This window comes from Nerophis ophidion, linkage group LG11 (genome assembly GCF_033978795.1).
Source record: "Nerophis ophidion isolate RoL-2023_Sa linkage group LG11, RoL_Noph_v1.0, whole genome shotgun sequence".
Taxonomy (NCBI): Eukaryota; Metazoa; Chordata; class Actinopteri; order Syngnathiformes; family Syngnathidae; genus Nerophis; species Nerophis ophidion.
In genome coordinates this window covers 63,611,842-63,635,023 of record NC_084621.1, presented here as the reverse complement: position 1 = coordinate 63,635,023, position 23,182 = coordinate 63,611,842, and the positions used below count along the sequence as shown (strand labels likewise).

Genomic DNA, 23,182 nt, shown 5'->3' with positions numbered 1-23,182 from the left:
AAAAAACTTTATAAAGACTATATGGGAGTTATTTTTATGTTTCAAATTCTTTTTTTTTGTACTTCATGAAAATAGTTTACTAATTAAAAAAATCCTACTTTGCAGAAATTAATTTACTATTTTAAAGCCTGCAACTAATTAGCTGTGATATATGAGGGACGACTGTAGACATATTTTTAACATGACTAATTAATCACTACAGCATGTAACGTAATTAAACGTTTTTATTTTTTGTTTTCTATCTCAATAAGGCAGCAGTTTGTGTATATTTGATCAAGTTCTGGATGTTAAACATGCATAATGTGTTCAGGCGATACTTTTCAAAAATAAATATTTAAGTGACTTTCAACAAATTTATTATGATAAACAAAATTGCAATATAAAAATGAGGGTTTGTTTTCTTGATCGTTGAGCAGCAGAGTAAATTAGCGTAGAGTAAATTGAAGCACTGCATGAATTCTGCAGCAAGCATTGAGGGTGAAGAAGAAAGCAGCACAGTAGACCAAAGCACTGCGGTTAAATTAAGGCTGGAAAATGACTTGAGTGAAATGAGTGAGACTTTGGGTGATTTGGAGCAAACTGCAATCACATTGCAAGTGACTGATATGACTTGTAATGAGACATAAAATGCTTTCTTTTTGGTACAACTTTTCCCCCCCAACAGAATCACCATCTTCAATTTTGGAATTCAGAAATCCAACCAAGCGATAGCAGCACCTAAAGGCCTACTGAAACCCACTACTACCGACCACACAGTCTGATAGTTTATATATCAATGATGAAATATTAACATTGCAACACATGCCAATACGGCCGGTTTAATTTACTAAATTACAATTTAAAATTTCCCCCTGAGTTTCCTGTTGAAAACGTCGCGGAGTGATGACGCGTATGATGATGCGTGTTTGTGGCGTTATTGGTTGGAGGGGACATATTAGCCCAGGACCAGTTACGGCTAAGTCGTCTCTTTTCATCGCGCAATCACACAGTATTTTGGACATCTGTGTTGCTGAATCTTTTGCAATTTGTTCAATTAATAATGGAGACGTCAAATAAGAATGCTGTTGGTAGAAAGCGGTGGATTGCATCTACCTTTAGCACCGAAACACAGCCGGTGCTTGTTTGTTGTGAAGCTTTAACACAGAGCGGTCCAACGAACACGTTTCTCTACGTCAACCAGCAAGTTTTTGGATGGGAAAATTGTGATATTAAGTCGGCTCTTACCAGAGACTTGAGTGGATTACGCGGCCTCATCCTGCAGCTCAAAAAGGCAGCTGTGATCTTGGCTCCTCGGCTTCTCTCAGAGACACTGGCGTTCACCGCAGCCATCCGACTTTCAGGTAATACTTTATAATCTCACTAAAATACTATTAACACAATACGCAGATAAGGGATTTTCCAGAATCATCCTAGTAAATGTGTCTAATTACATTTGAAACTGTCCCACTGCCGCCGCCTGGAGCTGTCGCCTTTTCTTTTTTTCTCCTTTGCTTCACTCTAACTTTCCTTATCCACAAATCTTATATCCTCGCTCAAATTTATGGGGAAATCGTCGCTTTCTCGGTCCGAATTGCTCTTACTGCTGGTGGGTCACATTATAAACAATGTGAGGATGTGAGGTGCCCTGACACTGGTGACATCACGCGCACATCGTCTGCTACTTCCGGTACAGGCAAGGCTTTATTATTGGCGACCAAAGGTGGCGAACTTCTCTACAAAATCCTTTCAGCAAAAATATGGCAATATCGCGAAATGATCAAGTATGACACATAGAATGGACCTGCTATCCCCGTTTAAATAAGAAAATCTCATTTCAGTAGGGCTCTAACTCTCCATATCACTTCACCACTCATGCCTTGACTTGACCTATTACATTAAAATGCATTTTCTCAGTATTTTAACATTTTATTGTTAAAAATAGTTGCGTGCATTCTTTTGGATACAGTCTTAGTCAACCTGGTTGTACACTTAATATGCATGTCAACTTCAGTTCACAGTTGATGGGTCAAATGCTACTGAACATTCAATGCATTACGAAACAGAGTTATACAGTGTTTCTTGATACTTAGATGTGTGTCACTTTAAAACAATTTTTTTTTAAAAGTTTATAAGGGAGCACTTTTTTCGGCCCCCAAGTGACAACTCCTACTAAAAGAAGGCAGAGAAGTTGCATAGCCATCATCTAAACAGTACTACAAACAGGGAAAATTCCAAGGGCTGGGATAATTGTTTATTTTATAGCCCCAATAAGGTAACCAGAGTTGCATGTTTCATACTACTTTTGTTTACTATTAATCGACGCACGCACACACACTCACACTCGCTGATGCATCATTTACCCATCACTATTTCAGTGGTTTATAGCTAAATTATGTGAACAATATTAGACCATTTTGTCTGAATGTGCCAGCAATATTTATATTTTCAAATTAAGCTCATTGATTCAAAAAACTAAATACAACATTGCTATGTCAGCGCAATTAAAAGTAATCAATTCAATGCAAAAACTTGTTTAATTGCACTGACACAGCTGACAAAAAAATGCTAAGTAAAGACAACATGTCACAGTATTCCCCCCGTTTATTTTTTCGGTTCAAATGCAGACATGAAAAGATGATTTACCATCTTTGGTTTCAGTCTGCTTCTAAACTTGATATTTCTGCCTTTCCGCTCTCCCCGAGTAAGCACAGCAGTTTCTTATAAGCACTCCTGTTGAACAGCAAGATGAAGAACAAGCGTTAGTTGTAACATCAAAGAAAACAACAATGTTTGTTTTGACATGCGTGTTCACCTTAAGGTGGCGTTCTTGCCCAATCCTCTCTTGTGTTCTGTGTTTCTCAGGCTGAGAGACAGGTTGGGAATGAGAGCTTGAACAACAGGAGGGTCTAAAACAGCCACCGTCTCTAAAACACTGTAGACCTGCCTGTCATAGACGCTTTCATTTACCTCCACAAATGACCTTGGAGAATAAAGAAACAAACAAAAGCAAAAGTAAAAAAAAAAAAAAGACTACAAAACAATATATTTTCTACTTTTTAAACACTGGCACTGGTGTTTACTACAACGCTGGTATTATGCCTTACCTTAAGACAGAGATCATGTGTTTGCATGGTCCCTCTGCAGACACCGCTGCACAACGCTCCACCACAAGCTGGAGTGCGTCTGTGCTCGTCTTCCTTACTGGATAAAATAAGTCAAATTGGGACTTTGCAGAAAACAGAGAAGAACATTATGATGCTAGAACCTCACTACAATTAGGAATGGGTACTGAATTCAGTACTTTTATAGGTACCGACCAAATTCTGTCGGTATTACCACACACCGGTTCACGTAAAATCAAACAATAATACATTTCGCTGCCTTTGTTCCGTCACTTAAGGTTGCAAACTCGAAATCAGCTGAAACACTGGGTGGGGAATCAACTAGCTCAAGCTAGCAAGATTAATCCAAACACCCACTACACATCTCATCTCGATGTCACATCTCAATGACGTCATTGATGTGACATCGATGTACAAACAGGGGTCGCAACTTGAGATGCGCTCTCTTTTTTTTTTAACAGCCTCAAATGAGTTGCCTGTTTGAACAACAGTTCAGCACACTTTCCCCCTCCACAATAATAGCATGCTGCGCCACATCCAGTCTGACTACACTAACAAAATAAAAGTTTCAAAAAAGTACTTTGCACAAGCATAATGCACTTAAAGCATGTATTGATAACATTTACAAAATTACTATGCTTTGACCTAAAATACTGGTCAAAATTGTCCAAAGATGAATTGTACCAATAAATGTGAGGATTTTTGCATTTAATTAAAAATTGTTTTGTTATACATGATAAGCACACATTCTTTGGTGGAAAAAATAAGTGTAAAAAGTGAAATCAAAACAATTATAATGTAAATACTGGATTTTATTGTTTTTTATATCGCTTTTGTTTTTTAAAATTTAATGTTATTGCTATTATTATTATTTGACTTGTTGGGGTTTATTTGTTACTAATTTATAATCAAATTTTGTTCAACTATATTTAAAGTTAAGTTTTAGTAGTACAATATATATATTAATGTTTTTAAATTAATTATTAATTAATCGTAATGACAATATCAATCAAAAATTTGTTTTCATCCACCCCTACAATGTTTGATCGAAAGTGTTCGAAAATAAAGTAAGGTTACACTTTTCAAAATGTGATGGCTCAATGCTGATTGACATTAGATATGCTGTAGCCATGCTACAAATTAGCAGTGGTGATTTTACATGGCGATTTCAACACCTCCAAATTTGGTAATAAAAATATAATGTATATTACAATCAAACAGCTAGGTGGTGTGTAATATGTACAAGGGGATCTGAATGATACAACTCCATGTGGTCAATGTGACTTTATGTGTTAGGGTAACAGAAAAGACTCGACTAAGGTGAAGTGAAGTGAATTATATTTATATAGCGCTTTTTCTCTAGTGACTCAAAGCGCTTTACATAGTGAAACCCAATATCTAAGTTACATTTAAACCAGTGTGGGTGGCACTGGGAGCAAATGGGTGAAGTGTCTTGCCCAAGGACACAAAGGCAGTGACTAGGATGGCGGAAGCGGGTTTCGAACCTGGAACCCTCAAGTTGCTGGCACAGCCACTCTACCAACCGAGCTATACCGCCCCTATACCAAGGTGTGAATTCTAACGAAATAATTTTGTTTAAAAAAAAAACCCAACTTAAAGAAGAGTTGGGATAAGAAGTACAACATTAAAACATTTTTAAGGATTTAAATGATTACAATTTACGGTAAAGTCTACTTCTAAGAAGTGAGGGCAGGCAACAAATGCTGTTTTTCCAGTATTCAAGGTAGTTTACGAAATATTTTAAACTACCGGTAAATTAATTAAATTTAATTGCCCTGTGATGAAGTGGCGACTTGTCCAGGGTGAACTCCGCCTACCGCCAAAATACAGCTGAGATAGGCTCCAGCGACCCCAAAAGGAACAAACGGTAAAAAATGGATGGATGGACACTTTGCTTGAATAAAAAAACTATGTATCACACACCTGACTTAAAATTTTTCTGGGTACGCAAATTGAAACTATTCAGTGGAATAGCCCTTAAAAAGCATACATGAACCAAATGTATGGTGTTAAAAATATACATGGAGACTATTTCCAGAGAGTGGAAATACTAGCAACCAATATTTTTTTAAGGGACACCAGAAAAAGACTAGAAGCAGTCACTATGAGTCGTCTTGAACGTACCCTGTGGCTCATTAATCAGCATCACACAGTGCAGCAGAGAGGGGAGTGGCAGTGTGAGAAGGGTGGGGTCCGAGTCACTGTTTCGTCTTAGAAGTTCCAACAGGAACAACAAGACTGATGCTAGGCGAGGTGGAGGGGAATGACCTTTGAACCGAAGGAAGTACTCACTGAGATGAGGAAAAATAAGATTAAAACAAAGTTAATGCAAGATTGTGGTTATGAGTCTTGACCAGACATTTCAAAGTGGATTAAGAACTAAAACATGAAATATTAAGCAGACTTATTTACAGCGTTGGAAACCTACCAGAGCACCTCCAGGATGGTCCTCCTCAGTGAGGCTCCAGGTGTGGTTGGGCTCAGCTCACATGCACCAAGAAGCACAGGGTGATTAGCGATGGTACCCAAAGAAGGTGTGGCAGGAAGGAAATGGTCAAGATATCTGCGGATGATGGAGCGTAGCTGCTGCTTTAGGTATGCTCCTTGTGACTGGGACACACTGGATGCCACTGACAGGCCCTGCAGGGGTTCAAAGCGGCATGAAACTAACTGGTAAAAAAAATTGCTGTTTCTTCTAAAACAAGTACTGTATAGCTAGTCTTTACATATTTTGTATGTTTAATAATGTCCACCATGTGAAAAATAAAAGTAGTTTAAGGCAAGATCACACTATCCTTTTAAGGATGATTGCCTTTTTCTATTGTGATCATGGCTTAATCAAGACTTTTGAACATTCTGTTTATGTGAGCATGTACTGCATATTTGACCTAACCTGTAGATATAACGGCAGGCTGTCCCTCAGAGCTTTGTCCTGCTGAGCGAAGTTGTGGGGGAGCAGCAGCCGGTCCACAATGCGGAACAGCAACTGCTGCGCTTTGGATGTGACCAGCAGGGGGCTCCAGTGCTTCACTATGCAACCTGGCTCCGAAAAGAGAAGTATGCAACTCTGACTGTCTGAGACCAAGACTTACACGCACACTTTCTGAATTGTGGCTCTTACCAATGGCCCAATAGGCCAGCTGAATTGCGTTAGGGTTCTTGCTGACCAGAGAGGGTTTGACATGTTTGAGAATATCTCCCATGTAGTCCAGAGCTCTGGTCACCATGGCCGAGCGCTCAGACAACACCTGCAGTTTGCTGTACACAATGCCTACAGCCTGACACAGAAAAAATAGTGAGATAGAAGTTTAGAGAAGTCAGTAAACATGAGAGCTATCCCTACAATACAGTCCGCCCGCACACACATTAACAGGGCACAAATGTAGAGTACGGTTTGTCGTAATAGCATGACACTTGCAGCACAACTTTAATCCAACAGTGGCTTGCCCAACAATCTTTAAGAACACACAAACACTCCTGCATGTTGCTATGGCAACATCACATCTGCCACCTGTGCGAATGTGTTACCTTTACAAACATCTCCAGGGCTGCAGCTGGCTCTGCCCTGGTGCCTGAGGTAAGGAGGTTGGCTCTCTGCAGAAGACTTTCAACCTCAGGGAGCTTCAGCACCAGTCGTGTCAGTTCACACAGTTGGTCCTCCAAAGCTCGGTCTGAGGGGTAACCCAGACACAAAATACCATCTTTTAACATTAACTTGAATGTTTGATATGTTAATCTCCAACATAAATTGTAATACATCCTAAAATTCTTACTGGCATAACAATACTGGTATATTGGTTGAGGTTTAAGTGTAGTGACTGATTTAATTTTTGCAAACATGTCGTCTGGCTAAAACCTAGATGCACGGAATCCATATACCAGTAGTATAATATTCAGCTACTGGGAAAGGTTGGTTGGCTACACTACATTGACCCTAGTGTGTGAATGTTGTCTGTCTATCTGTGTTGGCCCTGTGATGAGCTGGCGACTTGTCCAGGGTGTACACCGCCTTCTGCCCGAATGCAGCTGGAATAGGCTCCTCCCACCACCGTGACCCCAAGAGGGACAAGCGGTAAAAAATGGATGGATTTCTCTGCCTGTTGGAGATGTGACATTTCCGAACGAGTTGAGACTTTTAAACTGCCTTTTTTAAGTGAGCGAATACAGCTGTTTTGCAAATGTCTTATTCGTCTCTTGATGGATTACAATAACATGCAAATTTCAAGAGTTATTTTAAGATTTAAAGACCAGTTAATGGTTCAGGAAATTTTTGCAGTTATACAAAAATTCATGAATTCATTCATGGTAATTTGCTCTATAACACTTTGGGGTAACTGTTTCTGGAAGCTGGGGTCGATCCTCGATTGACCGCTATCAGTCAATCACAGGGCAAATTGAGAATGCTCAAATCAAAATAATAAATGGAGTCATGATCTCATTCATGGTGTACAATGGTATCACCTGCTCTGCTATCAGATCCATCAGGGCACTTGTGAAGTTGCTGCTGTAGAACACACCGGAACCAGGCCCTCACTGACAGACATTGTGCAGAAGCTGACACAGTGGTACTACAGTTTCTGGTAAGTGAGGACAGCAGCTCACTGAAAAAAGACACAGCAATCATCTATTAAGGTTAAATACTTGCAGTTTGTTTGAAAATACATTAAATGATGAATTGCAGACTGCCGAACAACAGGTTGTTTTTATCCCATTCCTGTTTCTGACAGATATTTTACCCAACCAGGAGGAAGACAAAGCGCAAGCTTTGTGTTAAAGCTATACAGTCACAGTGGCAGCTCCTGAATATTAGATGTACCTGTTTTGAAGCAGATGTGGTAGGTAGCGTGTGACAAGAAGTGGGTGAACCATGTCATCCCAGCCAAAGCATTGCAAGATTGACTGAACTGGATTAGGTTGAAGGTCCTGAGGAGCGGAGGCAGGCAGCTCCAAGGCCAGAAGTGTGAAGCCTGAGGACATAGAATCATAATTCCGAATAATAAGGGAGACCGTGTTTCAGTTTGTGCATGCATGAGCCATGAGTTATCTTCTTTTTCTGTATACTATCAGAGAATATACCTTGATTTATTTAAAATGATTAAATCAATTGACAAATCATTAAAATATAATTTTGCCTTAAGTCTTCCCTGATCTCTTCCTCCCTTTAGCCTACTCTCCTTTCAATCATAGTGCACCTGACCTGCAGCAGCATCTGCCAGCTGAGTTGGAGGCGTCTGAGAAAGGCGTAGGTTACGGAGGAAGGGGAAGAAATGCGCCCAGAGAGCTGCTGCTACCGCTAGGTGGGGCTCCTTTACCACACTGCCATTGGTAGTTGTCCAGGTCAAGGTGGGTCCCGGCTGGACACAGCGTTGATGTGCTCGCCTGAAAGAGCACAAACAAACCTCTCAAATGCAAAAGTCAAACTTTGTGTGCAAGATTACAGCCACCCATACCTGCACTTTCTATTCTAAACATTATTCCTTCACTGCTTCTTGCACTGCTTCTTAAGTATTTTGTCTTTCTTCCCTCCAGGGGGATTACTTGGGGCTGTAGTGCCCTGTGGTGTGGAGCAGCAGAGTGGAGGACAGGATAGGGAAGGAGAAGGTGATAATATGGGTACAGAGGGGGGAACCGGCCGACTGCTGATATTCTGTACACACAATGTACTTTGGCTCGTATGGCTCATCCCTGGCCCAGCCGCAGCCTTCCTAGCAGCCCCACAGTGGCTGGCATTAGCCCAGATAAGCAGCTGAAGGAGCTGTAATCTCATTTAGGCTGGAGGTGATCCTCCTGTCCCCTCCTCCTCTGGGGGTGGAAGCGGGGATCGAGATGTGCTGCAAGAGTAAAAGTGTAGGAACCCCCTTCCTCATAAACACGCACATTATCCTATCCCCATCTGTACACTCCAGAAACACACACACATATTTTTGCTTCCTCCCTTCCAGCAAGGTTGCATCTAATCCAGAGAGAGCTGAGACAATCGATTAGTCTCTGAATTCATTAGCCTCGTTACTGCTGCGGAATGGGCCTTTCACACCCATCAGCCCTCATTGTACAAGACATCGTCAGAGGCCGCGCTAAATCGTGCTCACGGATCCTCTTTACAACGTGTAAACACAAACACACGCAAGCACGCGCAGCGTGCCAACAAGCCACAATGGGCCATGTTTACCCTTCACCCCTAGATGTACATATCTCAAAAATACATCTTGGAGAAAACAGAACATATCGTTCTTAACTGTTAGATGTACAGACAAACACACCACGATACATACAGTACAGGTTGTTTCAGACAATTATATAGTATTGTGCATATACAGTGCGGCATATTAAAATCCATATCTCAGTAATTTACACTGAATATTTCACTTTTTGCCTTTCGTAGTCCAATACTTGGCTTCAAAATATCAGTATGAATGGAGTCAGGTCATGCCTATTTTTTGAAAGTGATCGAACCTATCCAAGTATAAAAGCGTGCCATCAAGTCAGAGGTCGTAATGACCTGAAAGGAAAACGCTTCATACAATATGGAGGCCTGCCTTCTATTAAGCCTAGGAGATTGGAGTTAATTGTTTGTGCCAAAAACAGTTCCAACAGGTTGTGCCACTGCCAGCCCACTATATCAACCCGTGACACCCCCCACCTTACCAAACCAGAGGGACATGGAAAGGAATACAACTGAGGAATTAAGCTTGCGACTGGCTTCTTGCCTAAGTGCCATGGCAACAGCCAGCAACGGCTAACACTCGGACCCACCACTTCCTCAGATACTGGCACAATAATTATCTTCATGCGGGCAGAATCCACATGGCTTTTACTAGGTATAATGATGCACTGGCTGAATTTACCAGTCTTCATAATTACCAATTAATTGTGTAATTGAGAAGTCACAAAGATACCAATAATATTTAAGAATCACGCCTAATTTAGGGTTTTAATAACAACAGAAAGCATTTTGTTTTAATAGGTCAGCATGGGCTGGCCTATACTTCATAGGGCATTTGGTATTTATGTTCCTTTACTCTTGTCTTGGCCATTAATGTGCAAATGTGTGCCCTCAACTCCGTGATCTGAGATAGGAACGTGAGAGAATTAACTGTGTTAACGAGATACTGTGTAGCCAGACATTGAAATAAGAGAGTAGACTAAGTTTAGTGTTTCCCCCTCAGTGCATTAGTTGGCCTATAGGCTTGTGTCTTAAGGGTGGCAGGTCCTTGCTTTTTCACTCCAATAACCTGGAATTTGGAAAAAATCTCCAACAAAATTACCCAGGTTAAAAATGGACCTAGCAGCCACTAGCCAGAAGGGTATTTTTTAGAAGCACTTACATTAGGCGTTTTATGATACAACTTTTTCATTTCTAATTTGATGCCAATATTGGAGCCTTGAGTATGTGTGTGTGAATGTGGAAGGAGTGTCAAAGTGCTTTAGAGGGAGAAAAGCGCTATACAAGTATAACCCATTTACCATTAGTGCAGGTAAATGGGTAATTGTGAATTGGTCAGCAAATACTTTTTAATATGCTTCTGCCTTGGAGACATTGTGTAGTGTACCCAAATAGGTTTCGCCTTTCTGGGCCACGGGAAGTGCAGGGGCCCCTTTGCTCGACTCTGGTTCTTTTTTCCATTCTCCAGAGTTCAAGCTGTGCAGCAGCTGTAAATAATATACAACTATAATTGTTTGATACTTGTTTATGTTGACAGATTGAGTAATTAGTAAGTGGGAATTAGGACCAAAACTCAGTTCCATAATGGCACTAGTGCTGACGTAAAAGATAGTAACCAAACCAAAAAACTAAGTGTTGTCTGTGCCTCATTTCAATGCTACAGACTTGACCACCTGCAACAAAGGCTTGAAGCTGATAATGTGCAAGCAATGTTTTATAGGTAATGCAGCATCCTGGCAGAGGCAAACAGTTTAACACCCTACATGTGAGTGTGAAGTGAATAAGTAATGGGTTCTCAATGTACCGCATTTTGTGTCACTAAAAAGTTTGATAATTTCAACATTATTGCCAGCCTTAACACACCAACAGGAGTACTCAGTTTTGTCGCTCTCTACTAGGGCTGCGAATCTTTGGTTGTCCCACAATTCGATTTAATATCGATTCTTAGGGTCGCGGTTCGATTATAAATTTATTTTTTTGATTCAACGCGATTCTCAATTCAAAAACGATATTTTTCCGATTCTGTATTCATTCAATACATAGGATTTCAGCAGGATCTACCCCAGTCTGCTGACATGCTAGCAGAGTAGTAGATTTTTAAAAAATAGCTTTTATAATTGTAAACGACAATGTTTTATCAACTGATTCCAATAATGTACATTTGTTTGAACTATTAAACGAACCAAAAATATGACTTATTTTATCTTTGTGAAAACATTTGACACAGTGTGTTGTCAAGCTTATGAGATGCGATGCAATTGTAAGACTCTGTGACACTATTGTTCTTTTTTTTAATTTTTATAAATGTCTGCTAATGTCAATGAGAGATTTTTAATCACTGTTATGCTGAAATTATAACTAATATTGATACTGTTGTTGATAATATTCATTTTTGTTTAAATAAATGGGTTGTACTTGTATAGCGCTTTTCTACCTTCAAGGTACTCAAAGCGCTTTGACACTACTTCCACATTTACCCATCCACACACACATTCACACACTGATGGAGGGAGCTGCCATGCAAGGCGCTAACCAGCACCCATCAGGAGCAAGGGTGAAGTGTCTTGCTCTGGACACAACGGACGTGACGAGGTTGGTACTAGGTGGGGATTGAACCAGGGACCTTCGGGTTGCGCGCGGCCATTCTCCCAATGCGCCACGCCGTCCCTTCGTTTCACTACTTTCGGTTTGTTCTGTGTCGTGTTTGTGTCTCCTTAATTGCTGTTTATTGCAGTTCTGAGTGTTGCTGGGTAAGGTTTAGTTTTGGAATTGGATTGCATTGTTATGATCTTGCTGTGTATTGTTTTGTTGGATTGATAAAAAAATAAAAATAAAAATAAAAATATTTTTTAAAATTGAGAATCGATTCTGAATCGCACAATGTGAGAATCGCGATTCAAATTCGAATCAATTTTTTCTCACACCCCTACTCTCTACACCACCAACACAACATCTCCTCATTATCCACCAATCACACATACGGTGGGTGAGTAGCCTTCACAAACACCAGAAATTTTGAACATCAACAGAAAAACAAAACAGTTGTTACACTACTGTATCTTCATCTTGCTCAATTAATCAGGGTTCGTACACCTTTTCCATGACCAAATTCAAGCACTTTCTAAGGACTTTCAAGATAAAATTAAGTTTTTCTCGTACCCTTCAAAAGGTTAAAAATCAGTGTGAATCAATCCATAACGTTGTTGTTTGAGGTCACCAAATGCTGCCTGTTGGAAAAATACGGAAAATCTGCTAAAACCTAAGCGTAACATTGAACCACCAGTTAACTGAAAGGGGCATAGAAAATGAAGCAGTGTTTCTTGAGACTATTCAATGTCATTGGTGTTTGCAAACATTGTTTACTTGTTTGTTTGTATCATCATCATTCATGTATACATCATTCCTTACAAAAAATAACAATTATTGTTTACTTGTTTGTATCATAATTCATGTATCCATCATTCCTTACAATAAATTGCATTCATTATTATTGTTTACTTGTTTGTTTGTATCATAATTCATGTAGACATCTTACCTTACAAGACATAACACTATTGTTTACATATTTGTTTGTATCATAATTCATGCATACATCATGCTCATTAAAACGACAACCCCCCGGCATGATGGGGCGATGCACCACTGTCCCTTTGGGGGCGGGATGACAACAACCTAATGTAAGGGCTCGTGCAAAGCCAACAGATAAACGTGTAGCTTTCATTTTTAAGGAAATCAATCAATCAATCAATGTTTACTTATATAGCCCTAAATCACTAGTGTCTCAAAGGGCTGCACAAACCACCACGACATCCTCGGTAGGCCCATATAAGGGCAAGGAAAACTCACACCCAGTGGGACATCGGTGACAATAATGACCCAGTGGGACGTCGGTGACAATAATGACCCAGTGGGACGTCGGTGACAATGATGACTATGAGAACCTTAGAGAGGAGGAAAGCAATGTACTTGTATTTTATTTTTTTGAGCCTATTGAGTCGGACTGCTGAGAAATATGATGAACATTTCCAACATTTACAAGCACTTCACCCAAAATTCAAGCATTTTTCAAACCTTGAAAACACAACATTAAAATCCAAACATTTTCAAGGTTTTTAAGCACCCATAAGAACCCTGTTTAATACACAACTCTTGCATGTTACTACAATTCAATTCATCCACATAAACAGGGTCCCACAGGGAAAAGCAAACCACTGAGATTTATTAATAAATTATAAAAATCAGCATGCCATCTCATCTTTAAGAGGTTTGTTTACCTTTCGTGCAAGCAAAGGCAGATGTTTTCTCACATGCTAGTCACCAAATAATCACATATAATGAATCTTCTGATGCAGTGCCTGGATAAATGATCTACCACTTTCAATAAATACACTTCAAATGAAAGTAAACTAAATAGGGATTTTAAATCAGCCTTTCCCAAACTTCCCAATTAAAATGAAATAAGCTTAAACCATCAAGTAAGGACACAATTATCCGTTGCAATAAATACATGCATTATGTGTCCTTTGTTAGTTTCTATATGTTTGTGCCATGTATTACTGTAACAAATGTTGCATTTTAGTAAGCCTGGCTCTGAAAACAAAATGCTCTAATTTATACCTTGAACAAAGCCAGTTTTGGAAACTGTGCTCTAAATAAATGAATAGAATCCTTCCTCCAGTTTCACTTCTTGCTACTGTTGCATCTCAGCTGTGGCTCTCACCCTTACCTGAGAACTTTCCTGTAACTAAAGCCTGTGTCCCACAGGTGAACCTGCCGCAAGGCCCTTCTGACCAGCCTCTCAACATGCAGTCCAGCTTTGCTGCTGTTCCCATGACCACGAGAGGGCCATGAAGGGTCCCACGAGTCTGTAACACTATTAAGGAATCCACCTTGTGAGTGTTACTCAGGGGACAGTCCTCCTGAGACCAACAGAGGTCTGTACAGAGGCGCATGTGTTAACTATGTGAGAAAGAATATATTCCAGTGGAAAAAAACATGAGACATGTAAAAACCCCGTTTCCATATGAGTTGGGAAATTGTGTTAGATGTAATACAATGATTTGCAAATCATTTTCAACCTATAGTCTGTTGAATATGCTACAAAGACAACATATTTGATGTTCAAACTGATAAACATTTTTTTTGTGTGCAAATAATCATTACTTTTTAGAATTTGATGCCAGCAACATGTCACAAAGAAGTTGGGAAAGGTGGCAATAAATACTGATAATGTTGAGGAATGCTCATCATACACTTATTTGGAACATCCCACAGGTGAACAGGCTAATTGGGAACAGGTGGGTACCATGATTCGGTATAAAAACAGCTTCCCAAAAATTCTCTTTCACAAGAAAGGATGGGGCAAGGTACACTCCTTCGTCCACAACTGCGTGAGCAAATAGTCAAACAGTTTAAGAACAACCTTTCTCAAAGTGCAATTGCAAGAAATTTAGGGATTTCAACATCTAGAGTCCATAATATCATAAAAAGGTTCAGAGAATCTTGAGAAATCACTCCACGTAAGCGGCATGGTCGGAAACCAACATTGAATGACCGTGACCTTCGATCCTTCAGACGGAACTGTATCAAAAACCGACATCAATCTGTAAAGCATATCACCACATGGGCTCAGGAACACTTCACAAAACCACTGTCACTAAATACAGTTCGTTGCTACATCTGTAAGTGCAAGTTAAAGCTCTACTATGCAAAGCGAAAGCCATTTATCCACAACATCCAGAAACGCCGCTGGCTTCTCTGGGCCCGGGATCATCTAAGATGGACTGATGCAAAGTGGAAGAGTGTTCTGTGGTCTGACGGGTCCACATTTCAAATTGTTTTTGGAAATATTCGTCATCGTGTCATCCGGACCAAAGGGGAAGCGAACCATCCAGACTGTGACAAAGTTAAAGTTAAAGTACCAATGACTGTCACACACACACTAGATGTGGCAAAATTATTCTCTGCATTTGACCCATCACCCTTGATCTCCCCCTGGGAGGTGAGGGGAGCAGTGGGCAGCAGCGGTACCGCGCACGGGAATCATTTTTGGTGATTTAACCCCCAATTCCAACCCTTAATGCTGAGTGCCAAGCGGGGAGGTAATGGGTCACATTTTTATAGTCTTTGGTATGACTCGGCCGGGATTTGAACTCACGACCTACCGATCTCAGGGCGGACACTCTACCCACTAGGCCACTGAGTAGGTTATCGACGCAAAGTTCAAAAGCCAGCATCAGTGATGGTATGGGGGTGCATTAGTGCCCAAGACATGGGTAACTTACACATCTGTGAAGGCACCATTAATGCTGAAAGGTACATAAAGGTTTGGGAACAACATACAGTATGCTGTCATCTAAGCGGCGTCTTTTTCATGGACGCCCCTGCTTATTTCAGCGAGACAATGCCAAGCCACATTCAGCACGTGTTACAACAGCGTGGCTTCGTAAAAAAAGAGTGCGGGTACTTTCCTGGCCCACCTGATGTCCAGACCTGTCTCCCATCGAAAACGTGTGGCGCATTACGAAGCGTAAAATACGACAGTGGAGACTCCGGACTGTTGAACGACTGAAGCTCTACCTAAAACAAGAATGGGAAAGAATTCCTCTTTCAAAGCTTCAACGATTACTTTCGTCAGTTCCCAAACGTTTATTGTGTTGTTAAAAGAAAAGGTGATGTAACACAGTGGTGAACATGCCTTTTCCCAACTACTTTGGCATGTGTTGCATTCATGAAATTCTAAGTTAATTATTATTTGCAAAAACCAAAAATAAAGTATATGAGTTTTTAACATCAAATATCTTGTCTTTGTAGTGCATTCAACTGAATATGGGTTGAAAAGGATTTGCAAATCATTGTACTCCGTTTATATTTACATCTAACACAATTTCCCAACTCATATGGAAACGGAGTTTGTAGAGACACAGTACCTAGATGACGACTCTTACCTGAGCTGGGCAAGGACAGTCTGCAGAAAGCCAAGCACAGAGTTCAGTTCAGACTGACGACAGGCTGGTAGCAACCACACAAAGCCTTCATTTAGAAGTTTTTCCTCCGATAGATTGAGACTGATGCTGGTTTCGAAGACTTCCGCCACCCCCTCCAAATATGATCCTAGGGGCCCCCAGAGGGCAAGTTTACGAGACATCTCTGTAGTTTTATTGTAGAACTCCTTAGCAGTCTCGTTGAAAGATAAGGCCAGCCCAGTAGCCAAGGGGCCTACATCCAAGCCCCTTTCCTGAAACAAATATTACATCTCGTGATTACTAGACCAATGGCATAACTAAAACATCAATCTTTTTTTATACATTTACACAGAATGTACACACACACACAAATCCACATATTGCAAATACTGTACATACACACAGCAAACAATACTAAACATTTGTATCTAAAATCAGCCCTGCCCAATGAAATAATTAGAATGTGCTTAGCCCTTCCCATACACCACAATTGTAACATGTCTTTTAAGAAGGAAAACAAACTTTTAGATAAGAAATACTGTATAAAAAACATAATAGCATGTGTTACAGACAACTACAATAGTTTTATGAAAAACTCTAATAGTATTATTCAGCATGTAACTTGGGTAGCAGACTTTTTGTAGGAGTTTGCTACTGGCTGCTTTTCTGTCTAGGAACACTAGGAACGGTTATTGTTGTATATGTTGTTTTTTTAGTGTGTGTGTGTACCAAAGGTAATGCTCCATCATCCAATTTGTAGAGTCAGGTTTATACAAAACCAACTGAAACACGTCAAACACAGCATCTGCAGCTTATCCATTTTTCATTGATGAATGTTCATCCTTTGAACGTTTTTGGATGATTGCAACAGAGGCTTCAGAGTATTCATGTGATGCGGAGTGATTGTGCTGCCGTCAGGCTGACTCGCCAAGTTGGCTAACTGTTAAAACATGTTTTTAATGGTTTATTTATCTGATTCGCTCGGTGTTGTCTGCTACTTCTCCATTGCACTAACTTTGTCAGTTCCAGTGGACAGTCACTACTTCAACCAGTGGTGGGCAGGCTTGTAACTCAAATGTACTGTAAGCTCACAACTTTAAAAGGGTTATATTAAAATGTTCTTTCTACATTTACAATACTTCGTTGGGATCTACATAACATGTAATGGTGGTTCTTTGGTCAAAATATTGCATGAATGATGTTTTACAGATCATCTTCCAACTGCTTTCTTAGGCTGCTTTCTCTCCAGGATGTGCAGTTTTGTGGGCAGTCTTATTTACGTGGCTCCATTTAGGCTCCATCTTCTCCATGACAGCCATGATGCCATGAGCTTTTTTAGCATTTCCATATTGAGTCTCCTGACGGATACAAGTTAGAACTGTACGCTCCTTTGTATTTGAATTGGCAAAAGCGGAGGATGATTGCGCATGTACGAGCCAGTCTGCCCCACAACAAGAAGACAGACAAAAAAGGAAGAGCTTATTGACTACAGTGTTGGACTACAATGGCAGATTCACGCAAAGATCTTTGAGTGACTTTCTACCAAATATTGACATATCCGCTACGTTATAGGGCAGAAAACTTCACAAGGCAGAGCAAATTCCAAACGCCTTGTTTGGAGGAAGTATGAAGAAAGGTAACATTACTTTATAAATATCTCTGCAACGCCTTGACGGTTTGATTTAAAATTTTGGGGATTTATATGGATCCCAAATACACATACCGATAGGTAACAAATGTTGGCTTTGCATAATAGGACCCCTTTAAAGCGTGACAAAAAGCAGAGAAACAGCTCATACCCCAAATTAGTTGTAAGATATAGGTACCACTGTATATTATGAAAATATATATTGCATATATATATATTGCATATTTATATATATGTGTATATACATATATACATGTATATATATTATATACATACATATATAATATATATACACATACATATTATATATACATACTATATATACCGTATACATACATTTAATATATACATACATATATATATATATATATATATAAACACACATATAATATATATATATATAATATATGCACGCACGCACACATGCACACACCCACACACACCCACACACACACACACACAGGGGTGAGTACGTGTGCCCTTACTATACGAAGATCCTAATTTCAATACTGGGCTCAGGATCTTACAGTGTGGAGTTTGCATGTTCTCCCCGTGATTGCGTGGGCTCCCTCCGGGTACTCCGGCTACCTACCACCTGGGAATAGGTTGATTGGCAACCCTAAATTGGCCCTAGTGTGTGAATGTGAATGTTGTCTGTCTATCTGTGTTGGCCCTGCGATGAGTTGGCGACTTGTCCAGGGTGTACCCCGCCTTCCGCCCAAATGCAGCTGATATAGGCTCCAGCACCCCTCATGACTTCGTAAAGGGAGAAGCGGTAAATATGGATGGATGGATGGATGGATGTGTGTACATCCATACTGTGCAGAGAAGCTATACTTGATTATTGTTTAATGATGACCAAACCATACCTGAAATACCAACACCAGTGCCAGTTGTGCCCTCCACACCAGCGTGCGGTGTCTTGGGGGGCAGTCAGATGGCAAGTAGCCCAGCAGCTCACACATTTTACTGGCAACGTCTTCCAACTCAACCTTCCGAGCAACCACCAAAAAGAGTAGCAAGAAATTCATGAGGCCTGCCTCCGACAGCTCCTGCATCTTCTTTGAGGAGAATTTGGAGAAAATCCTGAAATGAAAATGGACGACAATATTAGCCATTAGCTGAAACAGCAAATATTGTTGAAATATTTGTATTATTTTTTGTTTAGATACACTGTCAGATGTGTGTGTGAGCAAAATAAAGTGGGGGAGAGAATAAGAATAGAGAACCGTCCAGCACGCTGTTAGGTACTGGGGCTACTGTGGAGAAATGCCTTTAAAGATCATGTTAAATGTCACAGACACTCAGACACACAGCAGTAGGCGCTTAGTCCCTCACTACAGCCCAACCAATTTACTGCAACACCATAGAAGGATCAATATAAAAACACACAAACACACACGGCCATGCTTCCAGTCGCATTTTGCTCACCTAATAAGAAACAAACAAATAACAGAAAGCTCCGTAGAACCCTTCTTACCAAACCCACAGATAAACACAAATACAGCCTACACTGGTGAGTAGGGATGCTGCTTGGGCCAAAACACCAAGAGCAAGCAGTCCCAAGACAAACAAGTGTAAAATGTGTAACAGACATACAGGAAATGGACAGTAGAGGACAATTAAAAAAAAGGCGTCCGAAGAAAACATGACAACAATAGAGGAAGATTTTTGTAGCTACTGATGTGTTCTGCAAAACTGTTTGAGACAGCATTTCCTCTCAAAATCATGTTTCAAAATCCTGGTTCTAGAAGTCAACCAAAGTCTATCCGACTGGTATGGCCATCAGTAGAGCTGAAATATGGTAGGGATACAGAGCGCCTCCTGAGGGGTGAGGCGGTAGCGATAATAGGAAAGGAAGGGAATTGGGATCTGGACCTGTTCCAACACAGTCTCGCTCCTGCCTACCACCCACATTCGCCAGCCCCCACCATGCAAGCGCCCTCTCGTTTTGTGTTGGAAAGTACAGCAGCTTCATTAAGACAAATTAACCACCACGCTCGTTAGTTAATTAGCCCCCATGTCTGCGATGCTACTGAGCACATTCCAGACAGAGGGAAGTCATTAGGCGGACTTATCTACGGATGCCTCACTTTGGCACCAAGCCGGCCTAGGACATAAAATAATCACCAACTCAATTTCAACGTGTTTGCGAAACGCATGGCTGCCACCTAAAACCACATCCTCTTTAAAACTAGAGGTGAGGGAAATAATAAATTTTTAAAAGCATGGCAATTTTGATATGGACGATTATAAAATCAATTAATTAGTAAATGTCAATAATCAATTTATTAGACACACTTTAATGATCCACAAGGGAAATTGTTCAAATTGATTATTGTAAATAAAGTAATGCAAACAGTTCTAAAATATGGTTGACCGCAGCGAGTCACCTCACAGAGATCCGATCAGTTACTTTATTTTATGGCACTTATGTTCCAGTTTAGCAAACATTTACATTAATTTAATAAATGTGTGTATTCATTTGACTGTTTTCTATTACAAATGCACTATTTTTTTAAAGTTGCAAGTGATAAACATTAGTGAAACTAAAAGAAACTCACATCAATATAACAGTATAAAAATAAAAGATGAATCAATAATCGATTTTTAATCGAATCGTAGCTCCTGAAACGTAATCGAATCATGATGTGCCCAAAGATTCACACCTCTATTTAAAACCATGGAACAGCTTTAGAAAGAGAAGGTGAGAGTATGCATATTCTCTCTATGACGAAAACCAGGCAGTTGAAACATGAGGCCCAAGTCAATACTATATGATTTACTGGTAGACTGGCAGATGTATTTTTTTTTTATTTAGTCACTTCATTCAATCTACAGTATTTGGTGTTTATGTCAACTGTCAAGTGTCTATACCTTCCTTTGATCTGTCTCTGTGGGACTCCGCTCACTCTGTCCTGGGACAGGCACAGGGCCAGCACTCGCAGGAAGATATGAAAGGAGTTGGCAGAGGAGTACAACTGGGTGTGTCCTGCAGAGTGGAGGGGGGATGGCGAACAGCAGTTGCGCACATGCTCCAGCAGAGACAGCGGGGTCTTGCACAAAGTGCCCAGACCACTCAAGCCGAGCCACGGCACAGTGAATGGGGCACCCTAAATTGGAGCAACAGAACACAGTGCCTTTGAAATTACAACTTCACCATAGGCATCAAAAAAAAAAGAAAATAAAATGGAAAATCCTGGAAATTCGTAATAGCAAATTACTTTAAAATTATCTCTGTGCAATGTAGAAAATTACTATTTTATGAGTACTCGAGTATACAGTATGTTCTCACACAGTTGCTTTTAGCTGCGGAATTACACTACAGGATTTTCTCACTCTTTCTTGTCTCTCCTTCTGACAGAGAGATAAAACAAGCGCACCTTCTTATATACGTCACATACTGTAACGCGTGCAACGTCATACGCCTTTGCCGAGCAGAGAGGTAGTTGCATGGGTAAAGTTAGCTGTGGCAGGTGTTGCAAGCGGAGGAAGAATAATGGAGGAAGAATAATTAATTCCAAAGAAAAACAGCATTTTGGCGGTGTTTTGGCTTTAAGCGGAAAGAAGTTGAACAGACAACCGTAATATGTAAAGTATGCGGCAAAAGCATTTCTACAAAAAGTAGCGCACTACTAATTTGTACCATCATTTGAAAAGAAACCCGCTAGAGCAGGGTCACCAACCTTTTTGAAACCAAGAGCTACTTCTTTGGTACTGATTAATGCGAAGGGCTACCAGTTTGATACACACTTAAATAAATTGCCAGAAACAGCCTATTTGCTCTAGAGTTACCTTTAACTCTATGTTATTATGAATAATTAATGATATTTCTTTGTGGAAACACTGATCATCGTAATGATTTTTCACAATAAATATATATTTTTGATGACATGTTTTAAATAGGTTAAAATCCAATCTGCACCTTGTTAGAATATATAACAAATTGGACCAAGCTATATTTCTAACAAAGACAAATCATTATTTCTTCTAGATTTTCCAGAAGGAACATTTTTAAATAAATTCAAAAGACTTTGAAATAAGATTTAAATTTGATTCTACAAATGTTCTGGATGTGCCAGAATATTTTTATTTTATTCTAATCATAATAAGTTTGAAGAAATATTTCACAAAAATTCTTTGTCGAAAAAACAGAAGCTAAAATGAAGAATTAAATTCAAATGTATTTATTATTCTTTACAAAAAAAAAATTTATATACTTGAACATTAATTTAAAAGGTCAGGAAAAAAAGAGGAAGCAATTTAAAAAGGTATGTGTTTAAAAATCCTAAAGTCATTTTTAAGGTTGTATTTTTTCTCTAAAATTGTCTTTCTGAAAGTTATAAGAAGCAAAGTAAAAAAATAAATTAATTTATTTAAACAAGTGAAGACCAAGTCTTTAAAATATTTTCTTGGATTTTCAAATTCTATTTGAGTTTTGTCTTTCTTAGAATTAAAAATGTCGAGCAAAGCGAGACCAGCTTGCTAGTAAATAACTAACATTTAAAAAATAGAGGCAGCTCACTGGTAAATGCTGCTATTTAAGCTATTATTAGAACAGACCAGCAGGCTACAAATCTGTTCCTCACGGGCTACCTGGTGCCCGCGGGCACCGCGTTGGTGACCCCTGCGCTAGAGAATGAAGAGTGCTTGAAACTCCACATGTCAACATCCCCGGCCGGTGCCACACCCACAATATGCCAAAGCAACCAGCACTGACCCAATTGAGCCTGGCGTCTTCCATTTCCAGATCAACGCCGTATGAAAAAATAGTCAAAAACAGGAGATAACGACCGCAGGAACCTACCACATAGCGAAGGACATACACTATTTGATTTCCTATTATGCAGCTGATTTTTATTTTACAGTTTTTTGAAATATCTTGTGTGACATCATGCACAAAATTGCACTTTGTTTTAAAATATTGTAGTGGCATTCTGTACAAAAAGTGCACTATTTAGTGTTGTTTTGATATGGCATCTTAGTGACATCATGCACAAAAGTGCACTAACAGCTTGTTTTAGAATGTCTGACAATCTTGCACTTTCTGTTTTAAAATGACATGAATGTTTGTGCTACTGCTTAATAACTGTTTAATAAATACAGTTTTGGTAAACTTACTTAGTTGTGATTTCCCTCTCTGCATGAATGTTTAAAATTAGCATATATCAATGCAGTATGAACAATAATGTTTTAATGAAGGCACATAGAATCATCATACTGGTGTGATCATATGCATCAAGTGTTAATTCAAGGCTAAGGCAAAATATTGAGATATATATCG

At 39.7% G+C, this 23,182-nt stretch overlaps 1 protein-coding gene across 1 annotated transcript in view; it reads right to left on the bottom strand.

Moving 5' to 3' along the window:
- Positions 1-2,562: 2,562 nt before the first annotated feature.
- Positions 2,563-23,182, bottom strand: part of mms22l (MMS22-like, DNA repair protein) — a 33,571-nt gene continuing 12,951 nt past the window's right edge. Inside the window, exons 13-26 of the mRNA XM_061916440.1 lie at positions 20,776-21,011; positions 18,768-18,984; positions 16,233-16,522; positions 8,320-8,501; positions 7,939-8,089; positions 7,584-7,723; positions 6,651-6,793; positions 6,244-6,400; positions 6,016-6,161; positions 5,551-5,762; positions 5,247-5,413; positions 3,084-3,180; positions 2,792-2,959; positions 2,563-2,709 (exon numbers count right to left, since the gene is read on the bottom strand). Of these exons, the coding sequence (XP_061772424.1) occupies positions 2,634-2,709; positions 2,792-2,959; positions 3,084-3,180; positions 5,247-5,413; positions 5,551-5,762; positions 6,016-6,161; positions 6,244-6,400; positions 6,651-6,793; positions 7,584-7,723; positions 7,939-8,089; positions 8,320-8,501; positions 16,233-16,522; positions 18,768-18,984; positions 20,776-21,011 (2,382 nt within the window). The 3' untranslated portion in view covers positions 2,563-2,633. The remainder of the gene's footprint in view (positions 2,710-2,791; positions 2,960-3,083; positions 3,181-5,246; positions 5,414-5,550; positions 5,763-6,015; positions 6,162-6,243; positions 6,401-6,650; positions 6,794-7,583; positions 7,724-7,938; positions 8,090-8,319; positions 8,502-16,232; positions 16,523-18,767; positions 18,985-20,775; positions 21,012-23,182) is intronic.